The 19,776-nt window shown below is 38.0% G+C and overlaps 1 protein-coding gene across 2 annotated transcripts in view; it reads left to right on the top strand.

Moving 5' to 3' along the window:
• The window catches only part of LOC135470154 (uncharacterized), a 64,859-nt gene that overhangs the window by 36,707 nt on the left and 8,376 nt on the right, over positions 1-19,776 (top strand). For both annotated transcript variants that reach the window (XM_064748930.1, XM_064748931.1), the window contains 24 exons: positions 314-379; positions 2,770-2,793; positions 3,663-4,204; positions 4,535-4,719; positions 4,923-5,039; positions 5,493-5,634; positions 5,885-6,023; positions 6,501-6,714; positions 7,407-7,527; positions 8,009-8,206; positions 8,634-8,838; positions 9,365-9,430; positions 10,762-10,902; positions 11,371-11,472; positions 11,874-11,969; positions 12,342-12,524; positions 12,856-13,787; positions 14,213-14,339; positions 14,672-14,888; positions 16,509-16,704; positions 17,700-17,779; positions 18,149-18,434; positions 18,671-18,849; positions 19,215-19,395. In XM_064748930.1, coding sequence (XP_064605000.1) covers positions 314-379; positions 2,770-2,793; positions 3,663-4,204; positions 4,535-4,719; positions 4,923-5,039; positions 5,493-5,634; positions 5,885-6,023; positions 6,501-6,714; positions 7,407-7,527; positions 8,009-8,206; positions 8,634-8,838; positions 9,365-9,430; positions 10,762-10,902; positions 11,371-11,472; positions 11,874-11,969; positions 12,342-12,524; positions 12,856-13,787; positions 14,213-14,339; positions 14,672-14,888; positions 16,509-16,704; positions 17,700-17,779; positions 18,149-18,434; positions 18,671-18,849; positions 19,215-19,395 — 4,739 coding nt within the window. The remainder of the gene's footprint in view (positions 1-313; positions 380-2,769; positions 2,794-3,662; positions 4,205-4,534; positions 4,720-4,922; positions 5,040-5,492; positions 5,635-5,884; positions 6,024-6,500; positions 6,715-7,406; positions 7,528-8,008; positions 8,207-8,633; positions 8,839-9,364; positions 9,431-10,761; positions 10,903-11,370; positions 11,473-11,873; positions 11,970-12,341; positions 12,525-12,855; positions 13,788-14,212; positions 14,340-14,671; positions 14,889-16,508; positions 16,705-17,699; positions 17,780-18,148; positions 18,435-18,670; positions 18,850-19,214; positions 19,396-19,776) is intronic.

Below are 19,776 nucleotides of genomic sequence, written 5' to 3' on the forward strand. Positions count from 1 at the left end.
CACTTGAACTATAGTGTTTATATCAATCTGTAAATCTGCATGCTGTTCTTGGAATGAAAAATTCTAAAGTAAATCATTATAGGACACTTTGTGGTTTCATGCTGCTCAGAATAAATTGTACATGTATTGTACATCTAGAGAAAGGTAGTAAGTGTGTGGTTTGGAAGATACTTCTGAGTGACTTTGATTTGTTTGTTCATACATGGATATACATTGACTGTATTTGTTTTTGAGGAATTGTTAAAGATATAATTGAAGTAAAGACCAATTGGTTTCATTTCCAGTCAAATGCAAAATTGGTTTTTGCTTGTAGAAGTTGACCAAAATGTGGAAGGTGCTTCGGAGGCTACCCAAACAGTTGCCAGACGACAACCAAAAGGTTAGAAAATTTAAATTGGCATTTTCTTACAAATAGAAAGACTGCTAGGTACAAGTAGATTTGGAATCCATCTGCATGCATACCCTGTAGTCTTTCATTCATGTATATTTGGGTACGCCTCTCTGTACCTATGTATCTGTACAGTGGCACTGTTTTGCTGCTTGGATTTGCTGTCTTTATGGCATCTGGTACCTTAGCAGTATTTGAAACCAGTAGCAAATTTTGCTGTGGATAAGAAAAACCCATGGTACATTTATATGAAATCACAAGGCACCTTCTCAAAATGTTTTAAAAGAAACCATTATCCTAAATACTTATTTGTCTTTCTCAAAGGATAATAATTGTATTAAATATATGAAGTTAAACAGAACATGTTTACTGTATGAGTCTGTAATGTGTTGTTCTTAACAGAGATTCACTTACAGTACCCACGTGACTAAACATTAGAGTACCAGTCCTTTTAATTACAAATCTAGGGCCACTTTCACTAAACTTCCTAAGTCATATTTCTTGTAACTATTTTCGTAAAAGACGTTGTATGGATTATATTACCGTAAGCGAGAAAAGTTACGAAAAATTGATTTGAGTAACATTATAACCTCAGAACCTGTTTACATTGTTGTAGCCATGATGTTGGATTTAAAAAAAAAGTTAACAAATTTTCTGCAAACTGAAAGACACATTGCTAAATGTATGATGTATAAATCCGTTTACAAAGCTGCTTAACAAGAACAAAATGTATTTCAACTCTAGGTGTGCTTGTTGATCTTTTTCTGCCAGAAACAAGTAAATACTCTGACATGTATGAATTTAACTTTCTTATTCTTTGGTGAATGTGATGGTTGTGAATTTTAGTGTCAGTTTTGGGTGTAAGCCGTGCCCTTTCGGGACTAAAGCAGTTAGCAGTCCAAAGGAGAAATCAGCGTGGGAGTCTCCTTCGACCTATTAGTCCATGTTCAGCCCATCACACAGTGGACACAGGTTTCCACAGTGGGGAGTTTTTGTCTCCAGAAGAAAAGGAATCTGTCGTACCTGCTGTGGAGAAAGAGCAGCAGAAGAAACGCCTGTCAGGTGCTGTGAACATCCTCCTGTCACAGCACAACAGACAGGCCAGGAAAGAGGCATTCAGCAAACATTCCTGGTTCAAAAAATCAGTCTCAAGTCCTTCCTTTCATTTGAATCTATTGCGATCTGGGAAGGACAAGTCGCAGGATTTGTCCCCACTGTTTCCTGCGCCACCTACTGGGAACACCTTGGATCCTGCCCCAAGTGCTGAAGAGGATATACTAAACAGATTAAGTGATGTGCCCCTTCCCAAGAAAAACAAAGAGGTGTCAAAGAAACATGGCTACACCTTTCATTTAGGAAAGGTGAAAGCTTGTACAAAGTTTCTCCAGAAGCGAAAATCTCCAGCATCAGCTCTGGCTCCAGTGCAACATCGAAAAGCGTCACCAAAAGAGTTGCCTAGGGTGCCATCCCCAAAGCATACCATTGCACAGCGGATGGTTATAGATGCTCTTCAGATCATGCAGCGGTCAAAGCCTAAATTCTCATTTAGGGCAGTTGCAACAAGGGTGTTGGAATTTGTATCCATGGAGAGAAAACTGCGGCGCTGTGTTGCTCCAAGCAGCAGTACTACCCATGCATTTATATCTTGGGGAAGATTGAAAACTTTCTTCAATGCTGCTAAGACTTGGAAACAGTACACCTTTGAAAAGACATCCAGTAATGACAAACCCCCTGACTTACCTGTTGAAGCTGTGTTTTATCTGGATCCAGAAAAACAGCAACCAGCTCATCAGGGATTACCTTCCCATAAAGGGACCGTGTCTCACGATGTTTACAGAAGTTTCACAGGGCAGCCATATTACCAGAGATTGTTCCAAGGAATTGTGAGAGAGGACGATTCTGATTCTTCTGTTTGGTCATCAGCGAACTCTGATGATACCGAGGTGGAATATTTATATAGAGGGGCCAGAGGTAACCCTTCCAACAATCCTGCTGTTGTCTTTTAGCCAAGGAATTCACAGATGGCAATGCATCTTCACATTTCACGTTGAGTGTTTTTCACTTGGTGTTGGAGGTTACATGTCACAAAATTTTTTGTCACACAATTACAGCAATTGCTGTTCATCCATTCAGCGTGATTTACTCTCAATTTTCAGGTGGAGGGAATCTCACTTCTATCTAAAGTATATTGTCCACAGATAGTTGGGGAACGGCAATATAGCAGAATTTTACACATCTCTAAATACACAATTTAAGTCACACAAACCATTCACTCTTTACAGCCATGTCTTGCAAGGTTGCATGCATTTTTGTTAGTGTGTTTGTTTTCCCCAATTAGTGTATTTTTGTGCACTGTACCTTTGTTGACCTTTTCCTTCCAGCCTTTTACCTTATACTGTGGGATGGTAAGATTGTTGTATCAAAATATTCTGAATGTTGTCCTTTATTACAGGTTGAGGTTTATTGTTTCACTTAACACATTTTTCTACTACCATAATTCTTCAACCATTTCATTAAAAGAATGCATCATTTTGGAGAATTTTAATATGTAAACTGACATGTTTCTACTGGATTAACAGACTCCAATATACTACAGTTGTTGAGCAAAAGGTTCTCATAGCCTGCCTGAATATATGCTAATTAAGCTTTTGAAAAGGCTGAAGAATTACTTGCAATGAAAAGCACTATTAACTTTATTTTTCTTATGTTGCCCAAACTGAACCTTGTGTTGCCCAAATGGAACCTTATGTTGCCTATACTGAACATTTAACTGTGACAGTGTGGAGAGGATAACATTCAGTCTACACACCTCTGTTCATAATGGTTTTAATCTTTACTAAATCAAAGTGTTTGTAAGTTGTTTTAATGATTCTAATTGATAAAATGTGTTTGCTTTTAAGTGTTTATGTTAATTATTTTAATTGCTGATATCTACATGTTTTAAATTTGTACCATGTAAACAAAATGTATAGATGATTTTTAATTCTTTATTGTGATTTATTTTAACATCTTAATCCCAAATGACCTGTATTATGCTACACACCCAGCCATTTTTGGTCCAGCAGATCATCTGTCTTTCAGTTTTAGTTCTAATACAAATAACTTTCCATTCAATATAAATTTACATGTACACCAATTTCAAACGATCTAGGTTGATAAGTTTTAGTTTAGTTCCACATTCATATACATTTACAGTTGTAAATTTGCATTTACGTAGTTATATGTGTTACAAACCATTTTATTGTTTTTTAACCTATAATGCTTTTGGCCTCAGGTGCTGAAGTGACATCACATGACATCAGCAAAGGGACACAAACCCCATGGCGTGGAAAAGAAATCCTGGACCCGTCCCAAGTTGGGCGGGACTCAAGAAAGGGCATGGGTTATGGTAGTTCTGATTCTGAATCGGGTACAGATGATGACGAGCATGAAGGTGAAGGCATCTGCACGATCAACATGACTGGGTCAGGACAAACTGTCATGGCCGCTGAGCAGCAGCGCTCAGGCCCTGCAAGAGGCACAAATGGTGGCGTAGAAATTGATCTGGATGGTGTGGAAACAGCAGATTCCACCATTGTCACACAGGCTCTTGTGCATGATCGTGGAGATAGACGACCAAAGACAGGAAAACCAAAGAAATTGCGCAGACGAAAAAGACCCAAATCTGCAATCATTGATGTCCACGATGCTGCTGAGTTTAATGCTGATGAAGCTCTGTATGAAGATGGCAGGAAGAGGCTGCGAGTGGTTAAAATTCCTGCTTTGCGATCAGCTCCACCTGGTGAGAGGCTTCCAAGGCCAGATCTGGAAGGACAGGTACTTGAAAATTGTTTTTGTTTGAGAACATGACGAAAACATTGCGTCTTAAAGATGCCAGTGCTACATGGAACTAGACATCCTGTGTAAAAGATGTGTAAACTTCTATGTCAGAAGATTTGTTTCAGGTGATTAAAATGATTTGAGAAATAAAGGAGCTCCATATCTTCAGTGTATAAATAGAAATATGTATATTGAGCTTACATACCCATACATGTATGTACATATATATATATATATATATATATATATATATATATATATATATATATATATATATATATATACACATACCCAGTCTGTGTGGAGCATTTTGACTGTTTGTTTCAGTTCATCGTGTGTGATGCTGATGGTTTGTTGCCTGCTCCATCAGTTCTGGTGGAAAGTCGTGGTCGGGACAGTGTCAAAGTAGAGTGGGAGTTACCCCGGCAACCTGACCCGGAATACAGACTCCTTATCTATGTCGTCAACGTGATAGGGGAAGCTTTTGACTCCAATGTCAATAGTGATATGAGGTTAGTACAAAAACTAATTTTTGGACAAACATAGTCAAAGATAAAGTTTTTCTACCTTTTTCCTGAAAATTTCTGCTAAATCTGAAAAACAAAATGCCAAGAAAGGCTGAACAAATTTTCATTTTCGACTCCAGGATATTATTTTTACAGTTCTTTCAGACATCCATTTATCCTAAAGATAACTTTTAAATATTACCTTTCAGCTTTGACTGTAATGTTGATGACAAAGGGAAGCGTGTGTCTGCCATCCAACATTGCTGGAACATAACAGGGAAACACAAGTGCCTTATCCAAGGACTAATGCCAAACAGGCTCTACAGGTAAAGCGAAAAAAATACCAATCGGCCAATGGGTTAGCAGATCAGGATTCATTTGGCCACAACAAGCTCACTTACATAAATATAACGGTGGTTATCGTGCTAGTGCAGCCCAATGACCCAGGAACCTCTCTCACCAGTATGACCTCTGTGAGTTCAAGTCCAGCTAATTCTGGCTTCCTCTCTGGGAATGATTGCCGGCAAACTACGGATGGTCATGGATTTATCTTACTATAAAGCTGGCCATCTTCGGATAAGTGAAATATTTTAGAGTATGGTGTAAAAAACCAATCAAATAAATAAATAAATTAATACATATACACATACTTTCTCAGATCAGTTGCTATAAGTTATGTTATTTGTTGGAACGAATTCACTTAGTAGATCAGTAATTTTTTATGTACAGAAATATCCCTCATTTGGAGCGTTGGAACTATTCTTCATCTTTGTCCCCAGAATTTATGTTGTGGCAAACTACACCATGGTTCATGGACCGAAACCATCTGAGTTCCAGACAACTTCATCCGTGCTCTATTATACAACACTCGGGGCTCCGAAACCTCCAAACCTGAAGATTCTTAGTGTGGATTTATACCAGGTATGCTCACAGTTTTTGCCAGTTTTTTTTATATTTTACATGAAAGCATACAGTTTTTGCCAGGGTAGAAGCATTCAGCATGAAAAATTACAGTGTTTCATTAAGTCTTTCTATAACGTACATGTACTATGGAAAATGCACTCTGATAAAGAACTACAACCTTACATGTGCATATAAAAGTGAAATGATATTCCACCTGTGTCATACCTGTAATTAAGCCAGTGTACATGTATGATATATCCTGCTTTAGACTTGTTTGGAGTGGGAGTTAGCAGAAGTCCATGAAGACTACAGGGTCAAAGGTTTCCGCATCTTCATTAACAACAAGCAACATCCTGACCTCCAGCCCAGGAGAATTCGCCAGCTTATCATCAATCACATGATTCCAGGTGAGGATTTTATCTTTATGATTTCAGGGCCTCTGTGGTCAAGGTGGTTAGAATATCAGCACGGCATGATGAAATATTCTTGAGTATGGCTTAAAACACCAATAAGATAAATAAATAAATCTTTATAATTTATACTTCAGTAACATCCAGTGTTTCTAAAGTGGTAATTTTTGCTCTGTTTTTTCCTTAAGGATAATAGGCCTGCATTTGCCATGATTTTTCTTTCTTTTCTTTTTTTCTGTAACATCTGTGAAAAGGCAGGTAATGTATATCAGGGTTGATGGCGGGCGATTCCAAAAATAATCTTGTAAGTACATGATGTATCATGTACATAGTTATGTGTACGTGTGTGTGCGGCTGAATGGTTGTTATAGTTCAGAAATGTGTAGTGTTGAAGATCTGAGCCTTACATTTCGTAATATTTATTAAAATGTATCCCACGCATTGGTACATTGATAATGTATCTTGTTTTGACAGGTGATACCCTATCTATAGCTGTCATGGCGATCTCCAAGCATGCAGGTTACAACAGTGACTTATCCAGGACAGTTCGGATTACCTGTCCTCGGCGTCCCCCTGCTCCCATCATCAGTCAGCAGCCCTCTTACAAAAAGGGCTGTGTATTAGTGGCATGGGATAAACCCACTGGCCATATGCGATCTGGAAGAGATGATGATATTTCTCTTTACTGGTGAGAACTTCTCATTTACCTTATATCCAAATATCCAGTACAGGTACATGTATTTGTGGCAACCTTTTCACAGTTGAAAGAGCCACTTTCAGTGCACTTTATGGACATTTTAATCTGATTTTGAGAACTAAACTACATTGGTTGGATTGGCCAATTTCAGGTCTTCACTAAAAGTATAGTTTTACCAGTCAACACAGAATAATGTTCTCAGAATATGCTTGAATAAACACCTTGTAACTGTGCTGACTGGTTGAAGAATCACAGTAATGCAGAAAATTTGACAAGCTTGTTTTTCACCTGAGTTACATTTCCTTTGCTAAATCTGAATAAAAGCAGAGTAAATAAATAAATAAATAATAAAATAAACAAAGAAATAAAGTTTCATGTGAAGACAAAGTGCATCATGACTGTTGTGAAAATCCCAATATTATATTAGGTTTTAAGTAATAAATGTTTCCTCTAAGGTGATAAATACTATGAAAACCTCATCAGAAGAAAATGTCTTCATGCTTAGTATGGAATGTTTCATAGATAGATAATATCTGTAATTGTGTTGCCCTTATTTTATGTTTCTACTTGATTAGAAATGTTTGGATAAAATGATCTTATTTCACAATCCCATTTACTGTTTCTCTAGGACCCACCTTAAACAATACATATCTTTTTCTTTTTTTTTTTGTTGGACATTATAGTGTGTATACAGATGATAGATGGTATGGAGAAATTCGTGCAAATGCGTCAAGTGACAAGCAAGGGTACCAGTTCTTCCTGACAGATCTGACACCAGCCCAAAACTATGATGTGGCTGTAAAGGTAAAGCATGGAATATTAAACATTACAGTGTGGAAAGCAAAACCAGAGCAGCAACAACAGAGTGACAGGTGTCAAATGGTCTCACGTAACCAGTGAAATCTGGTCTCTTGACAATTTATGTCAGCTCGGGTTTTATTCAAACTGTTTATGTAAATGCTTAAATTGTAGCAATTTATACACTTCCTAGCATCATGTTGATATTTTTATAGACCAAATTTATTAGACATCACTAGATACCTGACAGACAATAGAAATGATTGCATGGAATCTCTTTCATGTTGTATTTTGTAAAATTGAAGAATTTTCAACGCTTCTAAGATGAACATATGATATTTAGGTGGTATTTAAGAAACTGTGCCATAGATTGTGAATATTTGCTCTTTGTTGACATCTTAGTAAAACGTGGCTGTTTAAAATGAAGATCTCTTCTATTGATGTGTCTGTGGCCATTTTCTTTCATACCTCATTTGTGTGATTCCAGACAATCTGTGGCCCGCGGCGAGTGGACAGTAAAGCTGACCATGTATTTTGCCTTAGTGACAGTCCTTTTTCTAATGTCTTACCTGTAATGGCACCTGCTGCTCCCCACTCCCCCAAGCTCCGGATTGAGGGGCTACATCCAGAGGGCATCGATGTCACCTGGCAAGTGCCTCAGCAGTACGGGGATGCTGGCATCTCAGTAAGTGATGTTTGACTGTACACATGCTCAGATGCACAACGCTGGTTTTGTTAAAATTATCTTGCCAAGTCTGCATAAAAGAAAAATAAGGAAATTCATTTTCATGTGAAATTCAGTGTAAACTTCCCAACATCGTGTTAAATTCTGAGGAAAAACTGTTTCATCTATTGTAATAAATATTAAAGAAAACCTATCAGTAGAAAATGTCGTCATGCTGATTTTGTAATATTTGTGCTCTATTCACATGCATGGATAGATAAAATTTGCGATTAGATTGTCCAAAGCCTTTTATGCTATTTGACTGAATTGTAAATTTCAAATTCCCTGTCAAATTGTTTTATAGCCAACATTTATATGTAAAAATAAGCATGGTTATTGATTATGTATTGAGTCATGTTCAGCTTTTTTATCTAAACTTTATGTGCAGGGCTATCAAATGCTGAAGAATGGTAAGCTATACGGCTCAGTAATTCCTCCAGATGTCAACAGCTTACGCATCAAGGATCTAATACTGGGAGAAAAAGTGACCCTACAAGTGATTGCTCTAACAGATCACCCTGTGGGCAGATCTGACATGGCACTGACCGACAAGGATTCAGGCATTGATGGTTCTAGCCAGCCTGAAGAGAGGGGTAAGTCAAGTGACATAGCTGCCTACTGGCTAAAACAGGCGGTTTTATTTTGTCTTTAGCAGGGACATGATAGAGCAATCCTGATAGGTGGACATTGTTTTTGTAGTCTAAAAAGATTAGAATGTCTTTGCATATGCATTTAGCTTGTTATCCTGTCAGTTGATGTCCTGTGGATTGATTTATCACTTTATATGGAGTATTATCTCTGCGTGTGGCTTTGTAAGGTTTGGTTTTCCAGGACCTCACTCTGGCCATGGTTTTGGATGAGGCACCCATACATCTATAAATGCTATCTTGCCCAAAGCACTTCAACAGAGCTGTAGTCTAGGTTGCTCCAGTGACTGATGTACATAAATGACTTTAGTGAAGCTTGAAATATAACGAAAAGCTTAGAACTTTATTTGCCACATTTTGACAAATTAATAAATATTCCTAAATCGTAAAAGCAAACCTGCATACTCTAGCATTCAGATTGTAGTGCCTGTATGTAGTTTGCAATAATCATTATCTACCTTTCTGCCATTAGCTGGTACCTTAAAGGTAATGGCTTTTCAGGTACAAAATAGACCACGGATACATCAGATTAGTGAGGGTAGGTCCCACGCAGTGTGTAACGTGTAACAGAGTATCCTGCAGTTTTAGACAGTCTCCTGCTGGCCTTCTCATACTAACCATATTTAACCTTGTGCAGAACCTATGCTCTACATATTTTAAAGCTTGACCTGCATTAAAATTATTTCCACATACACAAAAATATAGCAAGCCTTCAGGTACAATTTGATTAATGTAAATTTATGGCATAGCTTTTAAGGGTGAAAAAAAGGAGCCTATAATAATCACTTGTATTTTACTTATTTATTTGATTGGTGTTTTACGCCATACTCAAGAATATTTCACTTATACGACGGCAGCCAGTATTACGGTGAGAGGAAACTGGGCAGAGCCCAGGGGAAACAGACGAGCATCCGCAGGTTGTTGGCAGAGTTTCCCACGTACGGCCAGAGAGGAAGCCAGTATGAGCTGGACTTGAACTCGCAGCGACCACATTGGTCATTGGGCCATGCTCAGGTGCTAACCCCTTTGGCCACGGAGGCTTCCTAATCACTGTCAATTAGTATGGTAAAATCCCCGTACCTACATGTACAGATGACAGTATTTCTGCGTACTGTATGTGTCTTCTTTAGGCAGTATTCCATTTTAATGAATTAGCTGCATGATAATGACGCCATTAATAGTTGCAATATCATCCCCATTTGCATGTACTGTAACATGCTTTACAAATACACATAATGGAATTTATGTTCATCAGAGGTTATTTCCACTCTCATTGGCTGCTTTGTGTGATCTCTTCTTCATGCCTTATAATACAGGTGGAAGATTTCCGAATGCAATACTTATACACCATATAAAATAGCTTTGAGAAATTACGCCTTTCATCTGTGCCTGGGTGTTTTGTTTATGTTTGGTTTTTCTTTTTCTTTTTCTTTGTTGTTTTTTGAACAGAATCAGAGAATCTAAGTTGGAATTCAGTTTAAGTGTAATGGTACAACTTTTGGAAATGATATTTAAATCTGTTTTTTTCTTCCCTTTTTTCAGGTGGGAAAATGAACCTAATCTCAAAACTGACTTTAAATCAGTGCTTGTTTTAGAACAGTCTGCCAAATTTATAGTTAAATTGTCATCAAAATGTTCAATTTTCTTCAAAATTCAATTTTCTACAGTACTAAATCTTGTACTAAAACTAATCAAAAACCTATATCACTTCTTTTTTTTTGTAGTTGTACAAACTTTGTGCTTAATATTATGTATTTGGTATTTATAAAAGAAACACAAATATAACATCAAAGTGATTGACCCTTCATATAAGGTTGGGTTTGTATTACATCCAGTTTTTAAAGTTTTCCCCAACTTTGTTTTGTGCAGATCTGTTAGTTGGGGAGAAGTATGCTGGATGTAAACCTGGTGCCCGTCTGGTGCTACACTACAGTGGACTGGTCATACCTCCCTCTAAAGTTTGGGCAGAGGAAGTAACGGGTCATTCAGCCCTTGTTGTCTGGAAAGTTGGTCAGTTTGAGAATTGAACAATCTGTGTACACGATGATTTGAAATATTACTGATCCAAAAAAATCTTGTCAGTTAGCACAAGGCAGTTCATAACTTAAGCTCAAAATACACTGACACTTCATATGAACTGTTGTTATTGGTTAATCCATCAGTTTAAAATTTTAACCTATGGATGTATACCTAAAGGCCAGTTATGTGTGGATTTTTGGCCCCTTATATACACGCACTGGCCAAAGCTGTTGTAGGGTGATGAGAGAGAAATCCTAGTTACATGGCCTTATGATGTATTTGTTGTGACATGTTCTGTTAAGGTTTTCATAATGCCTGTACCAAAGTTAACAAGTAATTTTGTGCTGTTAGTGAAGTAAAATTGTTACCGATGAACAAAAATAGGTTTTAAGGTTTACAAATGGCGACAAAAATGTGACAAATGGCATGAAGATTTGTCATGTTTTCTTGTGTTTGTAGACGACCATCCAAAGTCTCACTTTGTGCGCGCTGAAAGTTATCAGGTGACCTGGTGGCCAGGTGATAAACCTGAGGATGACATCAATAGTGATAGCACAACAGGTAAGAACTAAAATAAAAATTGAAGTTTAAATCTAATGAACAGAGGGTTATTATACTTTCACTATGAACACTGGATCCTCATATGAATGCATTAGCTTGAGAATCCCAATGCGTTTTATACTTTTTCATGTCGTTCATTTTAGAGAAGAACATGGTATTTTATTAAAATTTATTATTTATTTTTAATAAATTTATTTATTATCATTTGGTGAATGATAGGTGAATGTGGCATGCTTTGTAACAAGATTTAAATTTCTTAATATTTATTTTTAAAGGATTATCCTATGGTTATATATATATACCATTGAAATTTCATATGCTGCATATGTCAGTTCTTTATTCAGAAACTGATCCAAGTTTAATAATCTGTGTTATAATCCAATGTCATGTTGTTTTTTCAGCTGACCACTTACTAATTACCAACCTGAAACCATCAACTACCTACACTGTTGTTGTTGAAGCCAGAAAAATGCAGAGATACTCTGATGTGGATGAAGGTATGATATAATACTCCAGTTGTAAGGCAAATAGGAAAGTATGAATGATGCTGCTGCGTGTACTTACTGACTGCCTCTCCAGTTATATGTTGAAAGGTCTCAGCAACCTGCGAATGGTAGTTAGTTTCCCTGCTATGTTCGCTTTTCTGCCACTATAATGCTGTCTGTCATTGTAAGGGTGAAATATTCATGTAAAATATATATAAATAAATATGACAAATTATCCTGTATTGCATCTTCCAGTAAAGGTTCTTATAGATGGGATTTCGGGTAAAAGTATGGCGTCGTTGGAAGACAACATTGGTTTATATATATATATATATATTTACATGTAATTTCTAGTGACATATTCTGTTAATGTTTGTGATATAGATGGCAAGACCACAGAAGATGATGGGCTCAGTGCATTTATCTTGACCTCAAAGTCAGAACAGATGAAGATAAAGACGGCGAGTCCACCTGAGGCTGCAACTCACCTGGGTGTGGTTGCTACTACCTGTAACAGTATCAGGCTTGCCTGGAACCCACCCAAGGAGCATGGTGTGGAAGTCATAGGTAAGTGGTGTTGGGATTCTTTTTCAGAATGAGGGTAGTGTATACATGTAGCTAATGGAATATCATTCATGAACATAACTACTGGTGTTTTTGAATGCCCAAAATCCTAAAAGGAATGTTGTTTGATTTGGACAGTTTTTTTTTTTTTTTTAAATTTCTATGAAGTTCATATGTACGTCTTCCTGAGCAGTACATTATGATCTTCATAATTTTATAAATAATATCTGTGGATTCAGATTTCATCTAAAGTTGAATTTCAGTGGTCAGATTTGTTGATACTTTTAAAACCTGTAACCTGTAATCAGTTCGTGATTTACCTGAATTTTTTCAGGTATCCGTGTTGACTGCACACCTGCGAAGAGTCACAATCCAGACGAGCATGTGTGTGTAGACCTTATGCCAGATGCCACCACTGCCATCCTGGAAGGGCTAGCAGAGCACACAGACTACATGATCTGCGTCACTGCCGTCACACAGGAGTTCTTCGAAACACTGCCGGAGAAACACCGTCTAAAGAAGCTTCACGCACTGCCCAAAGATGCCCGTGTGGGACCTGATGATTCCCAGTGGTTGCCATGTGCAACTATCATGGGAACAACCTCAGGGACAGACCGACCATGCAATTTGCAGGTGATGAAAGCAACCACATCATCTCTCAGCATATCCTGGACGCCAGCGGTGGCCTATGGCTCAAATGTCCTCCAGGGAACAATTGTGCGCTGGGTGGACCGGCAGACGGCAAAGAACAAGGACGAAGACTTAATGGTTGCGAGTTACGTCAACCTGTTGGCCAATCAGAGTACCTTGACCATAGAGGACTTGATTCCGGGAGCGCAGTACCGAATAGTAGTGGAGGCCGTTGTAAGTCTGAAGACGTCCTTGGACGCTGACAGGCCAGATGGCAGGAAGGGAGAGAATCGACGCACAGCTCATGTGATGTCTGAACCGTTGTATACAAGGACAAGAGCCCCAACAGAGCCCCCTCGTCTCCAGCTTGTGGGCTTGACGTCAGACACCTGTCGTCTTTACTGGGAGAAGCCGATTCTTTTAAATGTAGTAAGCAAGGATGAAAACGATCAGCCGAATTACGTACGGCGTTACCTGGAAGGTTACAAGATCGAGATAAACGGCAAAGAACACATGACTCTCGGCCCGTCAGCCCAAACCTGTTCCTTGACCAAGTGTAAGCCAGGACGGACATACAGCGTAGTGTTGGTAGCACTAAGCTGCACCGCTGAGGTGAAAAAAGACAGGAAAAAGCGAGTGAGTATGTTTCCTTTCAGTGCAGGGTATTGTTTAACCTAGGCTATGATAAATGTGTGCATGTACTATTTATATTTATATAATTATAATATTATGCCTGAAGTACTGATCTACATGAAGAAAATTTGTACATCTCATACCATTGGGAAAAGAATTGCACACTTTCACTCCAGTAAGATAAAACTTGTATAAATCTAAAGATTGTTCGATGATGCTGAAGACCCTTTTATGAGCTTCATGCATATGTAAAGAAATGTTTGATCTATTTAACTTTAGTATCTCAATCAAGTTGTCGTGAAACAACTTGTTTTTTAATTGACCTCTGTGACTCTTTATGACCTCCATGACCTCCACAAATGTTTTGACTTCATAAAGGCTGGCCATCCTGGATTGTGTTGTTTATCGTGATCTTTGCGTTTTATCAGCACAAGACCCTGTTCAAGAAAGGAGGGGGTCAGTCTGAAGAATACAGCTTGGTGTTGGATGATGAGAGTGATCTGGACACATCGCCATCCGAGCCCCTGCGTATCACTATGCCAAAGCCTCAAACAGGTATTATTTGTGCGAATGTACATTAGTTCACTCCCTTTTTTGTCTCTCTTGGCTGAAATGTTGATATGATTCTGCTGTGGCCATGAATGTCTTCTTTACGTACCAGTACATATATGTATATGTATATATATGTTCATGAGTGCAGTTACAATAAACACAAACTAAATAAAGTCTTACTACCTTAATTCCTCAACCTTTTTGCATATAAAAGATCAACCTTCAGTGCAATTTATGCACACTATTAAATTGATTTTGTAGATGTATTTAAGTTTATAGAATTTGACAACATGTGGAAAGACAATTGAAAGTTGCTCTGAATGTTCCTATTTCAGGTTTTCTATCCTCCTTGGAAGGAGAGTTCCATCGCAGTGAGTCTGATGACCGTAATTTATGTGGAGAAATTCAGCTGAAATGGGAAACGTACGGGGAAACGGTCAACTTGTTAAGGCAGTTCAACATTTTGTGGTTCAGTGAGGATGACCGTGTCATCCAGACCAAATATGTAGGACCAGATCAAAGGAGCTGTACCATTCCAGTCATCAGTAACAAGTGAGTTACTGGTCACTTCATGAAGTAATTAATATCAAAATACATTGCATAACACACGGATACACCTGATTCTAAGTTACTGGTTGGCATTGCAATCATCAGTGTACATGAGTGATAATTTGAGGAGACTCTTGTCATAATGCTTCTGTACACTTCTGTACACTATCTATCTTTAAGGAGACTAACCTAGGTCGCGTCACACCAAAGACTTAAAAAATGGTACTTGTTGTTACTTCATTTGGCACTCATCATTGAGTCTTTAGAACAAGGAAAGAGGACTGGTTGACTAGGTGTCAGTATAATGTGACTGGAGTGTCATGTCTGGTGTCCTCAACATGATACTTTCGCAACCCCTGCCACAAGAGTTCACAGTATATGTACACACACCTAATGACTCGTTATCACATGATGTTGAATGAAAAGTATGACATAAAACCACAAGCATTCATTCCCCATTCATTCATTCTATTCACACATATTTTTTTCATGTAAATGTATGATTCAGGGCCCAGATGTTCAAAAGCGTATTAAGTAACACTGGTATTGAGTTAAATTTTTTAAAATTATAATTTGTTAAAATTAAGTGCAAAAAAAAGCATTGAAAAAGGGAACGATGTGAGTTATTTGGAACTTAAAATCACTAGATAATGAGGCTGGTTTTATGAATTTTGCTGCCAACACTCTCAGTAGTCTCCGCTGAATGAAGTCATACAAATCCAACCTTTATGACCTCCAGAGCTTCGCCATTTAGTTCAGTGTTAAATAAAGCTACAAGAATGGCAACAAGCATATCAATTTTCTCCATGAAATGGTTTGCTGTTCTGCATACGGTTGTCAAAACAGGTCGTCGAAGAATCCTGGAGTAAGGTTTCTCAGGCTTCCAGACCATCTGGCCCTCAGAAAGGCATAGATTTCTAACGCAAGACAGAAGGATTTTATACCCACCATACAGCCAGACCCGCTCTTGCCATTTTACAGCTGAAAGCTACTAGACGAATACAGCTGAACTTGAAGGACTTCCACAGCGGCACACAGTGGTTATAAAATACTATTGACCGAACTGAAAACTGATAGCAAATCTCTGTACACTAAAGCCAACGTATCGTACATGTGTTTATACTGTACACAACTATAAGCCCCTGTGTGCATAGGCTGTTCGGAATGCCAACAATAACATGTACCGGTGGGTGTCATGATGTGTGGGTATGTGGTGGATGTCATCATGTGTGGGTAGAAATTTAGTAGCCCTTTGGGAATAGAATGGTATTTATTGTAGAGTGGACAGAGGGAGAGAATGGTAAATAAATATTAAAAATTTAGATACACACACAACACGTACAGTGTAACGCAGGATAAAGCTATAGCTTACTAGTCCATAATGCCAGTGCGGTTTGAAATGCCTTGACAAAGATCAAACTCAACATCTGAAAATTTGTGAAGTCTGCCCAGGGATGTCAGTCTCATAAATTGAAATTTCAACGTTGTCCATTAGGGGTTCAAATTGATACAGAAATGTATTTACCTCTGTGTAGCTAGAATCCATCTCGAAATGACATTGAGACGCCGAAAACAAAATTCAGAGCTCACCTTTACATCTTGCGTTTTTACCTTTGTTTTTAGGGTTGTGTACAATGTGAGCGTTGAGCCATCCTTCTACTCAGAGACACCCCAGAGCTCCCCTCAAAGCCTTCAAATCATGATCCCTGGGCAACCAGATGCACCAGAGATATTCCTGGAATCTGTGGACACAGAAGAATTCGTTGTGGAGTGGGGAGAGCCACGTCTCTATGGAGGTGTCAAAGTCAGAGGTTATCAGGTAAAGTAACTCACCTGACGTATAGGCAGAGTTTTTTTTATTTTCAGATGCTTGTGTTGACATGTCTGTAGATGTCAAATTACACATCTCTTGTCCTGTTATACACCAGTCATAATGAGGACATGTCAGTGTTAATTGCATAAAGGATCTGGAAGGTAATCACTGGTATGGCAATAGGGCCGCACTGAATTGCGTCCCTGGTGGTCACTCTCCTGTTTACTCTCGACCAACCATGGTTAGGTAGAACCTCAGAAAATGGCTAATGGCAAGTTTTGGAGTTAACTCGGTATAAGCCAGTTGAAGACCTAGCTTAAAGATGACAGATTTTAATTTTGAAAGCTTATTTGGAAAGCCCAGGATAAACACCATATGTATTTTTTAATTCATTCAGTGGTAAATTTTAAAATGCTGGCCTTAATTGGATGCAAAGCTCTTCCCAGGTACAATAGACAGCTTCGGCAAACTCTTAAGCCGAAAAACATGGACTTCATTCAATATCTCTTGACACTTCTGATATTAGTCAACGCGACTAATATTTTTTGTTTTACATTCTGATGGTTAGAAAATATTTGTCATTGTCGTGGCATAACCTGCATACTGCATTATTTATTAGACGAGGTCCCACTTCTCATAGTTTCAGACCGCAAAAACAAATCTCATGTTACGTCGTTTCCACTGTCGTGTAACAAGGGGGGTAATTCAGAGAAGGTCTGTTAAAGGGGCTTTGCTTGTGTCCACATTAAACTATAAAGGCTTGGGTGTGAATAGTGCACTGATGCACCTGAGGTGTTCATGAACAATCTAAAATATCAAGCTATGAGTCGCTGTTAATGCTGTTAATACTCTTAGATGGTGAATAGATTAATTCAGTTAATGAGAGGAAAATATATTTGTGTGAAAAACACAATCAATGAAATAAATATATACAATTTAATCTATCCATTCCATACACAAAGTACAGGTAAGATTTTAATATTACACTTTGTCTTTAACAGGTATACCTGAATGATCGCAAGGCGGGGAATGAGCTGAATAGTTCTTACAGAAAAGCAATTATACCTTGTCGCCCTAACAGGTGAGAATTTTTTATGTGTAATTTTCCTGTTGGTGATTTAATTAAGTAGACTAGATTAATTAAGAGTATGTAAAATGTTAGTATGCCTAATTTTACATGATTTTTGTATGTAATGTACTTTGATTATTTTTCTGTACTTCATTGTAGATAGTTTTCCAATTTTGCTTTCTATATAAAAGTGACATATCTGGAGAGAAACACAAGTGTATGGTTAAACTTTGTAAGAACTGTTGATTTTGCCGAATTATCCTTCAATTCATAAAATAATAATATTCATTTTTATCGCATTGTAGAATGGAATTTTTGTGCTTTAATGTGAGCTGATTTCTGAGAAGTCCAAATGTATTTTTGTCATGCCTTTGTTTACAGACATTACAAGATGAACCTGATAGCTTTAAGTGCCAACCCAGAATATCCTGACTCTTTCAAGTCTAACAGTTTACTGATCAGCTCTGGACCACGGTCTCCACGCCATGGGGAGGGGTCAAGCACAATGACCTTGGAGGATTGGTCATCGATGACTGATGATCAGGAGATCATGCTGAAGGTCAGCAGCATCACAGATACAGCTATACACCTGGACTGGTCAACTCACCTGGAGACGGATGGGGTCAGGTGTTACAAAGTTCAGTGGAGCAGTGTAGCACAGCCAGATGTAAGTATTTGCTGGCTTTCTTTTTGTTCATATGTAAACACCTGTCCAAAGAATAATATGTTTAAGTATTAATAAAATTAAAATGCCAAGTACTGAAGGTAGTATTTATTTTTGAACAACATTACTATGTGTTAAATTTTGTTTTGATTTCTTCATATTTAAGTCACACAGAAATAAATTATGTATACAAAATTTACAAATATACAATTTTATAATTATAAAATTTTAATTTTCAGCAAAGAGAGGTGAAATTGGATGTCAGCGAGTCCAGCTGTGTGATAAACAAGTGTTTGCCGGGCACAACCCACTTTGTGAGGGTGATTTCTGTGTCTCCGGATGGTAATATTCTGGGGAAGTCTCGACAACTGACCATACAGACGTCTGCACCACCAGATGCTCCAAAACTGGCTGTCAGGTAGGTATTGCACAGAAATATCTGAAGAGCGAATGCTCTACTTTTCATAAAAAAACAACATTTACATAACTCATTGAGATCCACTTGGTTAGTTCATTGAAAGGAATGAACAACAAAATGTCTCTATTGTCTTTTGCCTTACAATATTGAGTATTTATTGTAATAAAAAAGTTGCCAAAGCATTTAAAGAAATTTTCTGCTGGTTGGAGCACATGTTATTTCAGTACTATTTCTGGCAAGCTGACTTGACATAATGTAAATATAGTGGACCTGTTTTGGAGCTACCCCTCTCGAAATACTTTTTTCTTACTTGTTCTTTAATGTGCTTGTGAGTTTAATTGTCCTCTTTCTTTGAATTTTTCCAGAGCATGTAATTTCCGCTACATAGCAATACAGTGGGATAAGCCGATCACATATGGTGATGCAGGTATAAATGGCTACAAAGTGTACATAAATGGTGTTGTTGAAGCGTCTCTCACCCCGCAACAGCTCAGTTTTACCTTCACACATGGGGCATGGTGCCAGGAATATTGCTTCCAAGTTCAGGTAAGCCTATCACGCTGTTCAGGTGTAGCGGTGTCACTATAGCTAATGTGTAAAAGGAGTGAAGTAAAGGTATTACTTTGAGAAATTGTCTTCTATTCTCAGTAACACCTGTAATAATACACTGCTCCCTTGAAATAAAGCATCCATTGAGGGACAAGTTTTTCTAATCGCATTGTAATCGGATTCGCAGAAAATTGAATACTTGGAAGGGAGTTAACTCATGGAGGCTCAAGTCACACTAGAGTCAAGACGTGAAACTATGATCCACCTGTGTACAACAAGGTTGATTGATTTGAATTACAGCTGTTCAAATTATGAAACTATGAAATCACCTACTGCTACATATGTAGCTCAGTAAATGTGATGGAACTTCAAAGAGCT

This window comes from Liolophura sinensis, chromosome 7 (assembly GCF_032854445.1).
Source record: "Liolophura sinensis isolate JHLJ2023 chromosome 7, CUHK_Ljap_v2, whole genome shotgun sequence".
Classification (NCBI taxonomy): domain Eukaryota; kingdom Metazoa; phylum Mollusca; class Polyplacophora; order Chitonida; family Chitonidae; genus Liolophura; species Liolophura sinensis.